The 19318-nt window shown below is 37.9% G+C and overlaps 1 protein-coding gene across 1 annotated transcript; it reads left to right on the top strand.

The window, feature by feature from the left end:
* Window positions 1–934: 934 nt before the first annotated feature.
* On the top strand, window positions 935–16779 carry LOC128365490 (zinc metalloproteinase-disintegrin-like crotastatin). The gene is made up of 22 exons (XM_053326247.1): window positions 935–1024; window positions 4154–4242; window positions 4418–4494; window positions 5380–5458; window positions 5625–5701; window positions 6322–6505; window positions 6670–6732; window positions 7038–7109; window positions 7283–7452; window positions 8098–8179; window positions 9520–9653; window positions 12447–12624; window positions 13712–13801; window positions 14458–14653; window positions 14774–14879; window positions 15040–15196; window positions 15287–15367; window positions 15493–15586; window positions 15710–15812; window positions 15890–15989; window positions 16081–16176; window positions 16691–16779. The coding sequence occupies exons 1-22, from the start codon at window positions 967–969 to the stop codon at window positions 16727–16729; spliced, it is 2325 nt and encodes a 774-aa protein (XP_053182222.1). The 5' UTR covers window positions 935–966; the 3' UTR covers window positions 16730–16779.
* Window positions 16780–19318: the final 2539 nt, after the last annotated feature.

The following is a 19318-nucleotide window of genomic DNA, read 5'->3' as shown; positions in this document are numbered from 1 at the left end:
TCTTTGTGTGTTCCTCTTTCCTTTGTCTTTGGACTCATGAGTCTGTTTGTTTGTAACAATCTAGTTATTCTGATCAAGATCAAGTTCCCATCATCTACAAACATGCACCGCTTGCTTCCACCAAGAGACTCAATATTGAGAAACATACAAAATGAACCACATGAACTTATTGTAGGTCAGCACTGTGTTCCACCAAAGGTAGGACAGATTTAGTTACTATCACACTCCTATTAATATCAAAATCATACAGTGTTGCTTAAACTCTGGCAGGGTGAGCACCATGCACCACCTACTGAGCCACAAACACTGACCCAGTGTCCTGATTTGTCCTGGTCTGCCGCTGAGGGAGCATGCACATTGGCCTTATTGTCTTCTGACACATTGTCTTTGCTGCGACTCCAAGCATGTGTCCAGTGGGTGAGGGACAGAGCGGCAGAGACGGAGCATCAAAACTGCTGTAGATGGAGATCAGTTTTAGTGTCTTAATTTTGGAGTTTGAAAACTTGTAGATATAGCTATGTAACAAGAGATTTATTTTTGGAAATGACTGTGAGAGACTCAGGATCTGCTGATGTAATGCTTTTATGATCCAAAAAAAAAGAGGAAGTGGCTAAAATTCAATGAAGCAAGAAGGTCAGAGAATGTAAACTTCTGTCAGGAAATGTTTTATCTACTTCTTTAAAATACTGTAGAGAAAGCTTAATACCATATTTAGCAGACTGCCGTTTAAGCTGTGGCCAACAACACTTTCTGCAGTATCTTCCTGCATTCCTGTAGATAGCAAGGGGCACGTTCAGGCCTGATGAGCATGAGCATGGTGTAAATGTGATAACAATAAGGAAGTAGCTGTGACAAGTCCAAGGAGGCTGGCGAAGGTGTGGCCTCACGAGAGGGGTAAAACAGCATGTACTGTAGGTAGGACCGATCAGAGAACCGATCTGCTCTGTTACTGTCTGCACTTGGACAATGAAGCATACACTGCTGTTGTGGGCTCTTATCCTAAATGCCTCGCTCAAGCCCTCAGGTAAGTCATTTGATACTCTTACCTCCACTGTGCAGTGACTAATTAATAACTAAAGCCTGTGTTTGTCCTCTCCTTAAGTTGTGTTTAGAGTGTCATGTAGGTTTCTCTTCCTGGGTATAAAGTGAGAAGTGTTGTGGACCACAAGATCCGGTTTGATCTGATAAATTGTATATTCAATTAAAATATTATGTATGTTCAAAATCATGACCATTTAAAGACCATGTAGCCTCAGTTTTGGTTACTGATAGTATCAGTTTCAGGAAGATGGGTGACACCTCCCTACAATTAATAATATAGAGAGTATAATATACCTATGAGTTTACTTCATTGATAATGGATCATATTGGCACAAAAAGTACACTTGACCAACTACATTTGCTTGTTCAACATGTACTTAGAAAGGAAATGCCTGTATCCAATCTAGGGTTATCTAGCTGAACATTAACTACTACAATCATTACAATATAATAATGCTTCATAAACCAAGCAGAATGAGCATTACTTTAAATACATTGCTGATGTTATGACACATTGTTGAAACTGGAATTTGTATCACAACAGAGGCACCACCCTTTCTGGTGCTACTGCGTACCTGGCTGACAGGTAACAATGACTCAGAGTAACTTAGTCATTTCCTTTCAAACAGCTTTCACTGACTGGGAAGTATTGTAATTGCAAAATTAAAAAAAAAAAGTTGGCAAGATGACTAAAGGTGACTAAATGTGACTGTGACCTACAACAAACAAATCTGGAGCCGATACTGTTACTGTGACACAGTTTCTGATGCATCAGACACAATTGCTGCAAATATGGTGAAATAGGAAGTGATCAAATCTACAGAGATGTATTGTGATGTTCTTTTTCTGGAAGGTATCAATTTAAAAAAGGAGAAGGGTCTGAAGAAAGTCAAAGCTCCAGCAAAACTGGTTGGGTCCTGTAAAATAACACATTCAATACAGTATGCAAAGTATATTATATAAAGTCATGGACATTTCCCAGCTCAGTAAGCCCTTTGTGTTCCTGCTGATAAATACATCAAAGGATCTTTTCAATGATAACTAGCTTACATGACAGAGCTTCAGGTACTGATACAGCTCATTTTAATGTGTCATGGGTTAATGAACAGGGACAACAGAAAATCCCTTAATTACTGTACAGGTTGGTTGCCCAAGTGTTTCAGCATAACCACAAACACCTGAGGGCATGGAAGCATTTTGGCATCAATTTAGTTCTAATCTGCCATGATCCTACCTATAATCTACTGTGAAGCATTCATAGATACATTATTCTATAGCTAATGTTACTCTAAAGGAGGCAGTCTGTAAAGCTGCCATCATTTTGAGGTTTTGTTACTGTTGGACAGAGCCAGAGCTAGTTGTTGTGTTACGCTAAGCTAACCAGCAGACACAAGTGTTTTACGGATACTCTTATTCAACACTAAGCAATAGGGAGAACAATGACTACGAAAAAAAGGTTTTTTTTTACTACTAAAATTCTACATTATACAAAAAAGGGGGGAGACCAGGTACGGTTATAACACTTTAAGCAATTTTGCCATTTACCAACCATTTACACTGGAACTCCAATGTTACAACCGTCCCGGGGTACAGGGACAGTTGTAACACATGCCAGGGACGGATGTAACATGTCTACAAGGCTACATCATTAATAAATAAATAATGAATCAACAGTATCCAAAAGGGTAAATATTACTTAGCATTTTATTGGTATTGGTTATTGGTATTGTTAATTAGTTAAAATTAAGATAATGGTTACCTCTTTCATATTACATTTAAAAAAGCTCAGTCAAATTGTAAAGCAAGAAATGTCTACAGTATATTTCATACAACATGCTTTCTCAAAAAAGTTCAAACATACAAGGGGTGAACATTCCTTTTCATTTAACATGGCTCAGAACAAGATCACATAGATAACGGCTTATGGAGCACAAACATAATATATAATTAGAACAGAATACCTGTAATAGCACACAGCTTGGCTGAAAGACAACAAACAACAAAAGACAAGATTCCCAATGAAATAATAAGGGGGATTGGGGTGGGGGGCTTGGTAGTCCATATTAGACCACATTTGCATTTCACCACACATTCTTTGTGTGTGACAAACATGACATGTCCTCAAAAAATGTTAACCAGGCAACAGTCAGAATATGGGTGGGGCGACTTTGTGGTCTGTCTGTCTTCCTCTTTCTGATATTTGGCATGCTGTAAGCAAACAAGTGTTTACACTGACTATTATCATGCAACTTATTATCATCTCTTAACAACTTTTTAATAATTAAAACAAGCATATAATCTAGTTTGCATGGGCATTTAGGTTTTTAAAGATATAAATTAAACTAAAAGAAATGTTTGACATTTCAAACATGGCTTGTGAAGTCATTCACACTACCGGCTGCAAGGCAACAGCCGACAATTCGTTGTGAATGGAAGCAACATGGATCTATGCTTCTGACGCCTGACACTTTTCACTGCGTGTGTACAAATAAGCCAGCCTAAGCTAGTAATAATAAGTAATAAGACACAGTGAAGCATCAACCAATCACATTTCACCATTCCCATTTGGCTAATTGTGGTGATGTTATTTAGTTAGCTGATGATATGCTAGCTAAGGCTAGCTTTTGCGCATCAAAAAGTGAGATCACTGCATGACACAGGGACAGTTGTAACAAGGCGTTACAACTGTGGCAAGAAGACAATCTATCTAATCATCACTCACACTTGTTTCTGATTGGAGCAATTTGAGGTGTTACAATTGTCCGTGTTACAACTGTACCTGGTCTCCCCTATTCTAAACAATTGCTGTTAAAAGAGTAAGCAAAAATTAGATTGAATTATTTCATATTAATTCATTGAATGTATGGATCAGGTATCAACGACATTCAATAATGTGTGGGGTGAGAATAAATTAGTTAATAATTTATATATAAATTGTGCTTAAAATATGCATAAAGCATTATTATTAAATTAAATATGAAAAAAATTAGAATAAAAAGTAGGAAAGGACTTTTTAAAAGATTAAGGATACAGCTAGAACTTTGACTAGTTATTGTTTATAACACCATCACGTAACCTTCCTTTGATTAATATGTGTATTGTAACTCCACAGAGAGCCACAGTCCTGCAACTGATGAGGTGAAGGACTATGAGGTGGTTCGACCTGTCAGACTTCACACAGTCAGAAAAAGACATGCAGAGGTACCATGTTTTTACAACTTAAATAGTTTACTACATGAGTCTTGTAAAGATACAGTTGTGCTGATTCTGCATACAGCACAGAATTAAGTTATGATTGAAGATGGTTATGAGAAACATAACATGAATAAAAAAATGAATTATTAAAAACAAAATGTTATACCTTTCTTGTCTGCAGCATCTCAGGCCACAGACTATTAAGTATGCAATGACGGTGGGAGGAAAAGACATCGAAATGCATCTAGAAAAAAACAAGTAAGTTCTTACTTTCCTAAAAGCAAGCATCAGTAAAGTATCAGGACAAATATAATGCTAAACAACTTTCAAGGTAACCAGGTGTTAAATGATAATGTGAATGTTTTTTACTTGATGAGCATGAAGACTAGACACTGTCTCTCAAATGAGATACACTGTATAATATTAGCAACCATTATTTTTAGCCATGTCATGGCTCTTAGGATGAAGATCCCCATTTTTTTAGTGTCCTGATAACTATTGGATAGATTGCCATGAAGTTTTTGTACAGATAACCATGATGCCTGGAACACGAATCCCAATCTGAATTTGGTAATACCTGATTTATTCTCTAGTGCCACCAGCAGGTCAACTAGTCAGTGACCTGGCAAATATTTTGTGTCCCTGGACTTTTCCTCTACTTCTACCATAAGGTTGACATTTGTGGTTTGTCTCTACAAGTCACTTATTGACACTCATAATTTGGTTCTGACATTCATGTTCCCCTCAGGATGAATTGTAATAGCTTCAGTGGTTTCTTAACTCTCTTCCGTCATCATTAATTTATCAATTTATCAAATACCAATGACAACAGACCAAATTTTGTCTGGTTCACTTCAGAAAAAGCAGGTCTTGACACAATGAGAGGTCAAGCGTATGTTGAAAGCAATGTTCCAATGCAACATCCTGGCTTTATTTCTTTGTCCTTTCTTATGAAATTTGTAGTTTTCACAACATTGTTTTTTATCCAAAGCATAGGACACGTTGAAAAACAATTAAAGAATTCACTGTTGCAATCAGTTGTTAAAGAGGAACTTGTGTCTCAACTCTCAACAATAATGTGGTAATGCATGTGACATGGAATGATGTACGTGTATTTTTTTTTTTACATCTTTTCATCATTAGTGAATTACTCACCAAAGACTACACTGAGACCTACTACAAAGAAGATGGAACTCAAGTGACCACAACTCCAGATGACATTGTGAGTGTTTGCATTTGTAGTCAACTTTGAGTTGCATATACTATTGCATGTAATGGTTAAATTTGCAAGACTGTTGAATGATCATATGAGAACGAATACTCAAAAAATACATGGATTAGTAGGTACATTGAATTATACAGTCATATCATCCTCATCTCTTTTCCAGGATCACTGCTACTATCATGGCAGGATTGTTAATGACAATGAATCATCAGTTAGCATCAGTGCTTGTGATGGACTCAGGTGAGCCTCTCTCCTCAACTTTAAATTCTAATTAAGTGTCATTAACATGCCACACCCATATGGTAAACAACTTATAATAATACATATTCACATTACAAACAAGAATAATGGAGATAACCTGACACTAAGCCTGTTAGTTGAATTAAACCTTACAGAAGGAAGCCAGAGAACCTGTTTTTCAGTAGGTATTGACAATCAAGTGCTAAGAGTTTTTCCTATGACGTACTGATTTTATTTTTTTACTCTTTTGTCAAGCACAAAGACAAAACTGAACTTTTATTTCCATTTAATTTAGTTCTTTTAGCTCCGTTTTGCTCACCACCTACAGGGTGACGCCTGTGAGAGCAGTGAGAGCTAAGCTGAGCAGTAGCCTATAGCAGATATTCCAATTTAAAACTTAGTGTGTTAGCCTAATTGCAACAAGGTACAATAAACTAGCTTACAGGTCTACTATATTCATATTTTCCATAGTGTGTGTTTTTAAGATGCCTTACCTGGTTTCAAAAGGAGAAAAAGCTCTGTCTTTTGGCTCTGCTTAAAAAGGTGCAACTCATCCTATGTTTCTACCTCAAAGCAATGTCTGTAGACCTAAATGTCTGACTGCCTTGATCTTGGATTAGGGGTTATTTTAGAACAGCTGAGCAAAGGTACCTGATTGAGCCACTGTCTGGTGATGATGAGGGGGATCATGCAGTGATGAAGTACGGTAACCAGAACTCCACACCTGCAGTATGCGGTGTCACCAACACCTCCTGGAGCTTGGACTTTGAACCCCCAACAAGCCGTAGTCGCTCCAGATCGGGGGTATGAACCTATCACTTCCATGACACCCCAACAGTCTACATATACACATTAACAAATACATCAGAAAAATAACACATCATTCAGTAGTCTGAAAAAACTAATCTGTCCTATTTAAAACTTTTGGAGTACATTAACTAATCAACTTCATTTTTTTTGTCTTCCAGGGTATATCTATTGTCTACGAACCAAAATACCTCGAGCTCTTCCTTGTTGTTGATAACCGCGCGGTAAGGTGTCATTATATGGAAATTTTCTATGAATGCCAGCAAGTGTTGCAAAACAGGAACAATTTTGCTGCCAATGTATTTGTACTCTTCTGTGAAACCCAGGACCAGACCTGTCCACCTAATGATAGTAAATTTTACCTGCAAGCACAAAATGCTCTCAATTTCTGGACTATTTGGACTGGGTCTATTTGGAATCACATATTATTATCTTGGTCAAAGTCATGTAGCATCATTTGTTGTGTGTAATGGATCAACTGCTAAGAAACAGTATCACCTTGCTCTAACATGATGATATGATGTTTCAGTATAAGAAGATGAAGCAAGATATGACAGCAGTGAGAAAAAGGATGTACGAAATTGTCAACTTTGTCAACATGGTGAGTCAATGCTGTTGTTGTGATGGTATTTAGTCTCTAGTTCATATTTACTTTTATTACATTTCAACCCAAGATTTTTCAGAAATAAACCTAAAAGTTTGCAGATAGCATGGTCTCTGTGTTTGTACAAAATGAACATGTATAAATGCTGCCTTTCTGGTGATTGCTTCCAGGTTTACAAGCCCCTGAGGACTTTCATTGCTCTGGTGGGACTGGAGATCTGGTCCAATAGTGACTTGATCTCTGTAACCCCCCCAGCAGGGGCCAACCTCAATGCTTTTATGAAGTGGAGGAACACTGAGCTGGTCAAGAATAAAAAGCATGACAACGCACATCTCATCAGGTCTGAAGAACATTTACATTTACAGTACAACCAAATAATCTGAAAATAGTCTCAGTGTTTCATATGTTGAATGTAAAATACAAGACGCTTCTGGTGTGTATCCTAAAGCAACCATTTTGACTCATCTATACTGTACATGTTCTGGAGGTCTTAAGTCAACATATCATGCTTGAGAGAGGCCTGTGTAGTGAAGGTCAAAATAACCAGTATGGTTCAGTCTGTTCCGGCTTTTAACCTGGGTATAAAATCAGCATTGAAAAACATTAAACAATGGCCTTTATCTCTCCAATCATGAGGAAGAGATTTGTGTGGGTTGCCTCGATAAGATAAGTAAGCATGTTTTTGAAAGTTGCTTTTTTCTTACCAGAACTGCCACAATGAATCATTATGTCAACATTTGCAATTACAAAACAAAAACCATAATTATCTTTGTGGTTACAAGGTTACAAATTTGACTCCTAAATTAAAATTTGACACTAAATCAAACACTTTCCCTCATAGTCACCTGGCCAGTATTTCCATAGCCAAATCAAGCCTCAATGAAACTGAAAGTTATTTATATATTTCATGGTAGTGAATACACAGAGCTGGATGGATGAACACTACAAATATAGTTTACTCACAATTTATATTCCTGTCTTTCAGTGGTATTGACTTTGAAGGACCAACTGTGGGACTGGCCTATATTGGGACTTTGTGCTCTGGTCATTCTGTTGGGGTAGTACAGGTAAGCTAGTTCAGAGAAAAATATTTTTTCCATCTGTTGTTTGGATGCTACATATCTTGTACTCTTGGCTGGGCATAATATTAGCAACCATTATTGTTTTTAGACATGGTAGTGTCATGGCTCTTGGGATGATGATCTATACTTTGCATCTAGCATCACAACGAGGTTGACATTTTTGCAGTGTCTTGATAACTATTGGATAGATTACCATGAAGTTTTGTACAGATAACCATTCTGCATGGAGGATGAATCCGAATCTGAATTTGGTAATACCTGATTTATACTCTAGCGCCAACAGCAGGTCAACTAGTCAGTGAAGTATACAAATGAATTAGCAAAAATTTAACGCACACATTCATAGTTTCCAGTCATTAGGTGTCCCTGGAGTTTTTCCTCTACAGCCACCACAAGGTTGAAATTTGTGGTTTGTAATGTCTCTACAAGTCACTCATTGACACCAAAAGTCACACGCTTTGGTGGTCTCTTAACTCTCTCCCTCTTGCGTCATTATCAATTCATCAATTTATCAAATACCAATGACAACAGACAGAATTTTGTGCATAGTGCTCTGAAGCAAATATTATTATGCTTCCTTTTGCTAATGAAGTAAATGGTGAACTTTACCTGCTAAGTATTTTGATATTACCATTGTCTTTATCTGCATTTAGCTCAAAGCATGAATTTCTTTACTATAAACAACCATGATTTTTAATGCATGATGTTTAATATTAATAAACTTTGAATAAACCAGTGATCAGTGAGCTGCTCCACTCAGTTGACAGAGATGAGGCATGACACAAGCCATAGAAAAGTACTCTAAAGAGAGAAAAGTAGACAGTGAAAACAGAGCTTTTAATCAAGAGTGGACACACTCAGAGTGACCACGTGTCTAGACAGAAAGTGTGACATTAGCAGCGCATTTATCAGATAAGCAACAGCAGTGATTGTATACACAGGAGGTGGCACGTACATTGTTGAGCATAGGTCACATGTAATTTTTGAAGCCCTCATAGCCCGTCACACAAAGACTGTAGTTATGCACAACAGAGCAAATACACAATTTGAAAGGCTACTGCACTCGTGGTTTTTATGCGGATGTGTCACTTTGCACATGATGATTGTGAAACTCTTTTGATGTACTGCAGTGAATGTCTAGACTGTGGCATGGGAATAGAGGAACTTTGTCAGAAAATCCAAAGAAACCCAAAACCCATTACTTTACCAATCAGATTGAAGAAACAGTGTTATCATGTGCTAGCAAGGAAACCATGACTGAGACCACCACATAAAGTATAAAATATGGTTCCACTCATTAAAATAGTGGTTTGCTTACCTCACAGGATCACAATGACCAGGCCATTGCCGTGGGAGCAACACTGGCCCATGAGATGGGCCATAACCTGGGTATGGACCATGATGACTCCAGTGGCTGTATTTGTTCTGGAGATAGCTGCATCATGGCTGCAGCCCTCAGGTAAGAAGTCATTGTAGAGACTTATTTTAGAAACATATAATGATTTGAGTTGGAACAGACTATTTTAACATTAGCTTCAGATTTTGGGGTCAGTTTAAAGAGCAGTGATGGAAAAAATTCACAAAAAAATCAGGAAAAACCATTGCTTTCTTGGTTTTGACTGATCATTGTTTACATATACTTCTAACCCGTGCATACGTTTTGATGCGTTTGAGAGCAGAAAAAGAGCGCTCAACGCCTTGAAAAAGGCACCCGAAGCAGGTCCACAATCATATCTTTATTGATCTTGCTGTTAAATCAACCGCCATCACCTTTTGAAAATAACAGAATGCGCATCATCACGCACCTGCCCATGCCCAGACCAGCACTAGAAACTCTGTGTGACATAAAGGGCGTTCTGTCAATAACACATCAAAATTTGATTGGCTGATGATAGGGTCACTCAACGTTACACACCCAATAGCAGCGTCCAACTCAATCAGAGGCTAGCAATGCAACTACTGCTGACCTGTGCTGACCCTAGCAGAGGAAAGGAGCTGTGATGCGTTTATAGGATATACGAGATTTGAGCTCCACAAAATATAACCATTCGTTTTCTGGATAAAGTTGCATACTGAACAAGTAATTGACTCCAGATACATTTCAGAATGAACTTTTAATTATGGAAGAAACAGAAAAAAACCCATTTTTGACAGGGCTAGCAGTGCTAGCCTTGCTGCCCCTGACTGCACACCACTGCTTATAACTTTGGGCTATAACTTTATAGGCAAGGCAAAGCGAGGCAAGGCAGCTTAATTTATATAGTGCATTTCATACACAGGGGCAACTCAATGTCCTTTACATTAAAAAACAATAAAACAGTAAAAATTGGAAACATTAAAATGTACAATTAAAAACACAAAAGCCCAATTATAATAAAAAGAAAATAGTGATGAAAAATAAAAAGAGAGCAGGAAAACAAAAATCTAGACTAAAATAGAGTGCAGCATAAAATGATGATTTGTATTGAAATTATAAAAAGAACAAACATTAAAAAGTAAAGTATGTTAAAATATAAAATAATCATAAGCACATGGAAAGAATGTTTTTAATCTGGATTTAAAAATGTTCACAGTTGGGGCGAATGCAAGTTCTGCTGGTAGTTTGTTCCAGTTGTGTAAAAGCTGCTTCACCATGTTTAGTTTGAACTCTGGGCTCAACTATCTGACCTGAGTCAGTAGATCTCAGAGCTCTGGGCTCAACTATCTGACCTGAGTCAGTAGATCTCAGAGCTCTACTGGGTTTATATTCTACTAACATGTCATTCATGTATTCTGGACCTACAGTAAACCATTCAGTGATTTGTAGACCAGTAGCAGAACTTTAAAATCTATTCTATAGCTGACTGGGAGCCAGTGTAAAGACTTTAGAGCTGGAGTAATGTGCTCTGATCTCTTTGTTCTGGTTAAAACTCGAGCTGCAGCGTTCTGAATGAGCTGCAGCTGTTTAATGCTTTTTTGTGGGAGTCCAGTCAGAAGACCGTTACAGTAGTCGAGTCCAGTGGCGGTGTTTGCTATGGGCAATGTGGGCAACCGCCCAGGGCGCAATCTACTTGGGAGCGCCCTCAAAAAAAAAAAAAAAAAAAAAAGGGGGGGGGGGGGGGGGAAGTCCGTCCTCAAAAAAAGAAAAGCGTGTCCTCAAAAAAAAAAAAATAAAAAATCGCCAGTTTTCTAGACTAATACCGCTCATTTCCACATCAAGTTGGTACAGTGGGCGATGAGGCGTCCCTACTATCACGTCAACTTGCTGCTGAGAGTCACGTATACAGGTTGTGTGTGTCAGAAGAAAAGGCAAAGGGGAGGGGGTGTCAACTTGCGACTGCAGAGGCTGTGGTTGTGAGTCTCACTCTCAGCGGAAAAGCAAAGGGGTAAGGGGGGCGGGGGATCAACTTGCGACCTATACAGTCTATACTTGCAACTGCAGAGGCTGTGAGCAGGTTGTGAATGAGTCTCACTCTCAGCGGAAAAGCAAAGGGGAGAGGGGGGGCGGGGGATAGACTGACCTGTGATGATTATGATCCCAGGCCACATAACACAAACTGCTGCTTCCAAATAAATAGTAATACATTTATAAAATTAATACAGACCCGTTATAGCTACATGTAAGTTATTGGGTTATGTGAAAATGCAATAAATAAATAACTTTACACCTGCACGTTCATGTGGTCAAGCACTCCCTGATAGCAATCTAATCACCCAGAAAACATTTTAATGCCAGTTGTAAAAAGGGTGAAAGTCTGTCAGACTTATTTTATTTTATTCATTTGTATGATGACGGATGTGTGTAATTTACTTTGGTGTTTACATACTATATTTCATTTATTTATCTTATTTTTTTGTGTGATGAAGGATTTGTGGGGAGGGGCACCAATAGTCGGTCCGCCCAGGGCGCAAAACTAGCCAGGACCGCCTCTGGTCGAGCCTACTTGAGATGAAAGCATGAATCAGCTTCTCCTGGTCTGTTTGAGACATAAAACCCTTCACTGGATATGTTGTTAAGCTGATAGAAGGCTGTTTTGGTGATCGATTTGATATGACTGCTGAAGATCAGATCTGAGTCTATGAGCATAGCAAGGTTTCAGACTTGGTCTTTAGTTTTTAGAAACAGTGATTCAAGGTATTTACTAGGTATTTTATAACCCAAAGTTATAACCATTTTCTGGGAAGATTTGTTAAATAAAAAATACCATGGCATTCACAGTCCCACTTCTGTCTCACTGTTCAAAGTTGACCAGGAGAGTGTGTTTTTCCACAGCTGGAAAACCCCTCGCACTTTTAGTAGCTGCAGCAGCAGCAGCTACGAGAGATACCTGACAAGTCGCACCCCCAGCTGCCTGCTGGACAAACCAGACTACAGGGGTCTGGTGGCTCCTTCAGTCTGTGGGAACGGTTTTGTGGAGAAAGGAGAGCAGTGCGACTGTGGAACTCTAGAGGTAACTGTACTAACAAACACTCATTCTGACTGATTTAACATTGTATTTTTCCACTGATTCAGTTTAGGGATTTTTTTTCTTACATGTGTCACCAAAATTACATCATGCTGAATAAGTAACAAATATGAGGTAGTTTGTGTTGCAATGTGTGCACTTTTGCAATTATGTGATTTACTGTACATAGAATTTACATCAACTGGAAGTAACAGGCTCAAAGAGGTTTTAGTAAGTCTGATTATCTAAATAACTATAAATCTTCATTCCCTCCAAAGTTACCAATAAGCCTTGTTTCTCTCCTTCAATATCATTATAGTTTAATATGCAGAGGCATTTCAGGTAGTGTAGAGTACTGTAGCAATATGAAAGAGCACTGAATGCACTGTCTGCAATGAACATTCAAAATCTTCATTTTAAGCTTCAGAATGAATTCTTTGAAAAAGTGTTGTAGACTAGTGTTGCATTTTATGCCTTCCACTTATAGATATAGATGTAGATATATACAGATATTCCTTGCAATATGGAGCGTGGCAATATGGCAACCTCAGAGAGAAGTGCATTCCAGTGAAGGTGATATCTGTCCAAACCTGTTAGTCTTGCACCACTTTGCAACTTCTGGTATTTGGCTCACATTCATACACAAACCACAAGCTCAACCAGGAGAGGTGAGGTAGGCAGGTTGTGTTTTGTTATTCAAGCTTAATTTTCACACCAGACACCAGATATTAAGTTTATTACAAGATACACACTGCAGGAAAAACAGCAGGAGTTAGTGGTTTTGTACAGATGTATAGAGTTTCTCCAGATAATCAAAAGCAAATACCACAAGAATATGTCTAAGTATATCCAAGTATTTTAGGAGAGAAGAAAAACATTTATAGTTCAAAGATTTGTCAAGCAAGATCAAGTTGTGCCAAGTGTCAACAGTTCTTTTTACTAAATTACAAATGAAGACCAAACTCAAGCTACTGTAACTGCGAGAAGTCACTGAGAGGAGTGTAACAAAAGGAAGTTTAATAAAGCACAAGAAAGAAAATGACAGGATTAATAATGTCTAATAGTCTAATGAGTTTCTATGTCGTCTTTGTAGGAGTGCAACAATCCATGCTGCAATGCCACCACCTGCACCCTGAAGGAGGGTTCACAGTGTGCTGAAGGCGAGTGCTGTGAGAACTGTAAGGTGAGTCGATATGAATTAATAGATACCTTTTTTCAAATGTTTTCTTTCAACGAAATCTGACTTTTGTGAAGCAATGAAGATAACATGATACTGCCATCTAGTGGACATTTAACATATTACAGATATTCAGACTTCTATTGCTCAGGCAAAAAAAGTTATAAAGGTGTACTCAATTTTTTTATTAGGTATATAAATAAATTATTATAATTATATATATGAATCATAATATAGAATTATTATTAGGTATATAAAAGGTATATTCTAAAGGATTTTCACAAAAACAATGTATAGACCCACTAGAAGTGTCAAATAAAAACTATCTGTAATTCCAAAAACATTTTTCCAATATTAGGTGATAGTACATGATATGAAATATTGCTGAGATGTACACACACAAGCTAAATAAAATGCTGAGTGCAGCTCAACTGAGTGCAGGCATATTTCCCCTTCATTAATGATAGTAAAGGCATTCATTCATTCATACATTCATTCATTTGCCCTCCACCACCACAACCTTGGCAAAGCAATGAATGGAGGCTGTTAAAAATTTTTTTTTTCGAGCATTACATATTTTACATGGACAAAAAAAGTAAAAAAGTCATGTCATGACATACATAATTTGATCGATTTGGCTCTCGCCTCCTACCTCCACACAGGTTTTACCTCGATCCAGGGAGTGCCGGAGTAAGCAGGATGACTGTGATCTGGCAGAGTACTGTGATGGGAAAAGTAACACCTGCCCTGAGGATGTCTTTGCTGTGAACGGCCTCCCATGTGAGGAAGGTCTGGGATACTGCTACAACGGCCAGTGTCCACAGAGGTCTAACCAGTGCATCAAGATGTACGGAGCAAGTGAGTGTCCTGCTCTAAACTGTTTTGTGTTTTTTTGTAAAATAGATAATAACTAAATGGGAAACCATAAAATCAATCATTTAAATTGTTAAAAAAGATGTAATCTATTTCTGTCATCAGCTGCTACAGAGGCCCGTACTTCCTGCTACAACCACAACAGAAAGGGAACAAACTTTGGCTACTGCCGACGTCTCTCAAGGGATCAGTTTGTTGCCTGCCAGACACAGTGAGTCTCAGCAAGACATACAATAGGATCAGTATCCTTGGTTGGTTTATCACCTTAATACACTGAATCAAGTGTATTAAAGTGTATGGGTTAGAGTCATGTTTATTCTGCAGAATAAGCAGAAGTATTGTCTCTGAATTTCACATCTTTCCTTTTGCAGAGATTTGATGTGTGGGAAGCTCTTCTGCCACAATGGCAAAAGTGACCCAAACTATGGGCGCATGGTCAGGATAGGTAACTGCAAGGCAGCTTTTTTTTCAGACAGTGCCAGTGACTATGGCCAGGTGGACACTGGGACTAAATGTGGGGATGGAATGGTAATGCATGAATTTCCTCTTCTGTTACATGATTCAATATTTGCATTTATGATGGTCACCTGTTTGAAAATTGTCCTTTTTTTTTAAAAGGTGTGTAACCAGAATGAGTGTGTGAATCTGGTGGTAGCTTACAGAAATACAAACTGCTCAGCAAAATGCTCCGGCCGTGCTGTAAGTACCCACCATCACTAAATGCTGAATTATACTTGTGGATGCTGTTGTATAGTCTCAATAAACACAACAAGAGGAACAACGTATAATTATGATACTGACATATCATCCTTTGTGTTCTTCAGGTTTGCAATCACATGAATAAGTGTCAGTGTGAGCCTGGTTGGATGCCTCCTAACTGCAATTCACAGGATGAAGATTTCAGTTCGCTTTCTCCTGGTACCTTCAGTTACTCATTAGCAATCACAGTATAACAAATATACTTCAACATAACTAACATAGAATTTCAATCACTGTGTTATTAAGGTGCAGATGAAACTGATATTTATTCCATTTTTGCAGGAGCAGCTGCTGCGATCGCAGTGACAGTAATAGTGCTCCTGTCAGTCATTGCTGGTGTTGCATGGTTCTTCTACAAAAAACAACAGAGTCCGTCGTTGCCAGCGTAAGAGGATAAGCATCTTGCAGGTCTTGGTCTGGTAATGTTACTGCACACTCATCTTTGTTCTGTTTCTGTAACAGTGCGCACACCCAAAGGAAGCTGCCAGCAGTATCAGCAACAAACAGTGCTTATCAACCTAACAAAAGGGTAGTTCCCAGCCAACCCATGCCAGCCTCACAGGTAATGAGTTGGGATGTATTGTAATTTGAGTTGGGGTATATTGTGTTACATTTTAATGTATCATCATTTATGAAATGAATTATTATTTTAGGCTCAAAGGCCAAAACCCAAAGGACCTCCACCTCCACCACCTCCAGCAGGGAACAGACCCAAACCCCCGAGCCAGAACTTCACGGCTGCTCGCAAGGTAACTGAACTGCCACATTACACACAGTTAACACAGACTTCTGACAATGTGATTCTTGCGTACTTCTTAAATACAAATGGTTTGATTTGGTGAGACCAATGCTGTTCAGATTCAGCATAGTGATATCTGAAAATATAGATCTTAGTGTTCAGCATCCACAAAAACTACAATTGTAGTAATTGTGGTAATAACAGTGCAAAAAGAAAATGCAAACTGTAATGACGCCACGTCTTCATGCAGTAGCTACTGTTATTGCCAAAGAAGCACAAACAAGATAATTATTTTTGTATTTATCATTTTGCAGTGGTGAAAAGTAAGCACATTTATTCAAGTACTGTACTTAAGTACAATTTGAGTGAGTTTTAGCTTTTTGTAAACTGTAGAGTCAGGTGATGGTACTGGGTTCAAATGACATCTTTTACATTTTACATAGTCATGATCCATTGGTCATATAATAATACTGATTATCACAACTTTAAGGTTTGTGAACTAATGCATCTTTTTTGTCCACTAGGCTTTGAGGCCAGTGCCTCCACCAAAGGTCAATGTCTGACACAGTGCTAGCTAACGCTTGACTTTGGGACACTGCCAACCAAAGAGGAACAGCCCTCATTTCTTTAAGGGATCCTGCCGTGACTGTTTCCTGTGCAATCTGAATCACCAGGAGTTTGATGTGCAGACTGCAGCAGGGACAAAACCGGGCTCTAGGTGTTACTGAGAGCCATGCACTGAGGACTTGTCATTACAGGGATGAACTTTATGTTTTTTCAGGTACTTTTTTTAATGCTAATACTTTAGGGTTATGGGTGCAATGAGAAACAACCGTGGCCCTAGAGATTAGTCATATAACTGTATATACTTAGTCTTTTATTTTGTCACATAAATCCAGGATATAATATCACATAATTGCACATGACTGCATGTTAGTCATCAGCTACGGAGAGATTCCAGATTTAAAAATCCATTTACTATTACAACCTTACTAATTATTGGGTTTTCTGGATATACAGTATGAGCATTTTTCTGGTTACATTTCAAGCAATACCTTCATTAATTTTTCATTTGTACCGTAAAAGTACACATTGAAACCATAAGAAAGGAATAGAGGTAAAATCAGGAAATATATTTGTGATTTTTTGTCACTGATTTTCCGGCACCATCAAAACTAATGATATTCCCTTCTACCTCAGCTGTACTCTGTGTATGCTGTTAATTAGCAAATGTTAGCATGCTTAACTAAGCATGTTAGGGTCATCATTGTGACAAAGCTAGCATGCTGACGTTAGCAATTATGGAAAAGAATCCACTGTGGCTGACTACAACCTCACAGAGCTGCTAGCATGGTTGCAGCCTCATGTTCAAGTGTTTTAAAGGAAGATACACTTATCAAAATCCAATTCATTCTATGTTCTTGTTACTTTTTGATAGTATGAGCAGCAGCACTTTAACTGTGACTGTCGTCAGACCCTGATTTTATTAAAGAAGCATGATTTTATTAAAAGCAGCATGATAGACACACATAGACAATGATAGTGTCCCCAAATCTGATCAAAGTCATTTCAATGAAATACCATGTCATCTAATGTTTTAATGTATAATCATCACATTGCTTGAGATTTCACCAAAAACAGTAAATGGTCTAAAATTTCTATTACTGCAGTGCATCAAAACAGCATTGATGGCGCAGCTTTGTTGAATTATTTCAGGTTGATATTAATGATGAAAAATAATTTGTAAATACATTTCTGCAATGTTCACTTGTCATTATTGCTTCTTGTATCAAAGTGTTTCACTATGTGAACATGTACATACTGTTATTTGTAAATCCTATTGTGAGCAAAAATGTTTTATGTGTTGCATGGGTGACAGCAGATGAAGCATCAGTGATACAATTTAGCCAATATATTAAAAACAACAAAGGGCAGCTATGTCTTGTCTTAAAGGAGGCCATAATCTGAGTGGTAGTAACCTTCATGTTACAAGGCCTGTGACTGAATAGCTTCGACCAACTGTGATGTGAAGTGATGGTGAGGGGGTTGATAACTGCTATAATGTGTCAGAGAAAAAGGCTTTAACACAGAAAAGTTTGATGTAAATTAATAAAGAGAAATAAATATTTTATATAAGCACTGCACAAAAATGTCACAACCTTATTGCTGTATCTGGGGAAAAAAACATTTATCTCAATATAAAAGTCACCAAAATTCAGAGAACTTCATCCTTTAGGTAAAATAACAAAAAAACAACCAAGACCAGTCAAATAAAACACTGTATTTGAATTTTATTATTTTCCTTCAAGTGATACATCTACGTAAAAGATTTCATGGCCTCGCATGACAAGTACGGTACACTTTTTTTTCACCCCTTTTTTTAAGAGCTATTATAAGATTCTTGATGAACAATATTTTTTACATTCTGTGAGATATGTATCAGACCTAACAGGAGGTCAGTATACTGTATGGCTCACCCGATAAAGCCTCACGTTGAAAACAAACTTTTAAAACGACATGATGAATGTAAACTGAAAGTCTACTGAACATACCAGCAAACTGTGATATTTGGGAAACTGTAGAGATATTAAGATGAATATTAAAGACTTATAATTTTTAATCATGTGTGTTTGAAAGTCTCCTGGCTTTTCACCATCCACACACACACACATTCAGATCTTCACGTGTGGCCAAGGTGGCATGGCACATGAGCACAAACACCTTATTTTTAACTATAAAAAAGAAAAAAAAAAGGGTTAATTCACAAGTGAATAACAAATCTTAAAGCTTATTTTCCCTTCAATTCTTGAGTGACAAAAAGACAACAGAATTACAGACAGGTGTGTCGAAGCACCAGTTAAGTTCTAGAAAAAGCAGGTTTGAAAAGGTGGAGTGGGTGTGTTCAGACCAGAAGAGAGCTGATTGGCTGAATACTAGAGCATAGAGAAAGAGAGAAAAAAACACACACCAGCAAATTTCAGCAAGTGTTAAGGGTTCCCCATCCCCGTACGAGCATGAGTTGTAAAAATATTATACTGTGTGTATATATGTCAGTCATGATTGAGATGATTACAGTACTGTTTGGCCTTGATAGACAGCTGTTAGTGTGGCAACGGTACCTTTAATAGTATCATCCCTGCCGAGCGAAATGA

This window comes from Scomber japonicus, chromosome 9, assembly GCF_027409825.1.
Source record: "Scomber japonicus isolate fScoJap1 chromosome 9, fScoJap1.pri, whole genome shotgun sequence".
Taxonomy (NCBI): Eukaryota; Metazoa; Chordata; class Actinopteri; order Scombriformes; family Scombridae; genus Scomber; species Scomber japonicus.
Note: the sequence above shows the minus strand (reverse complement) of the source record. Positions and strands in the feature narration are given on the sequence as shown.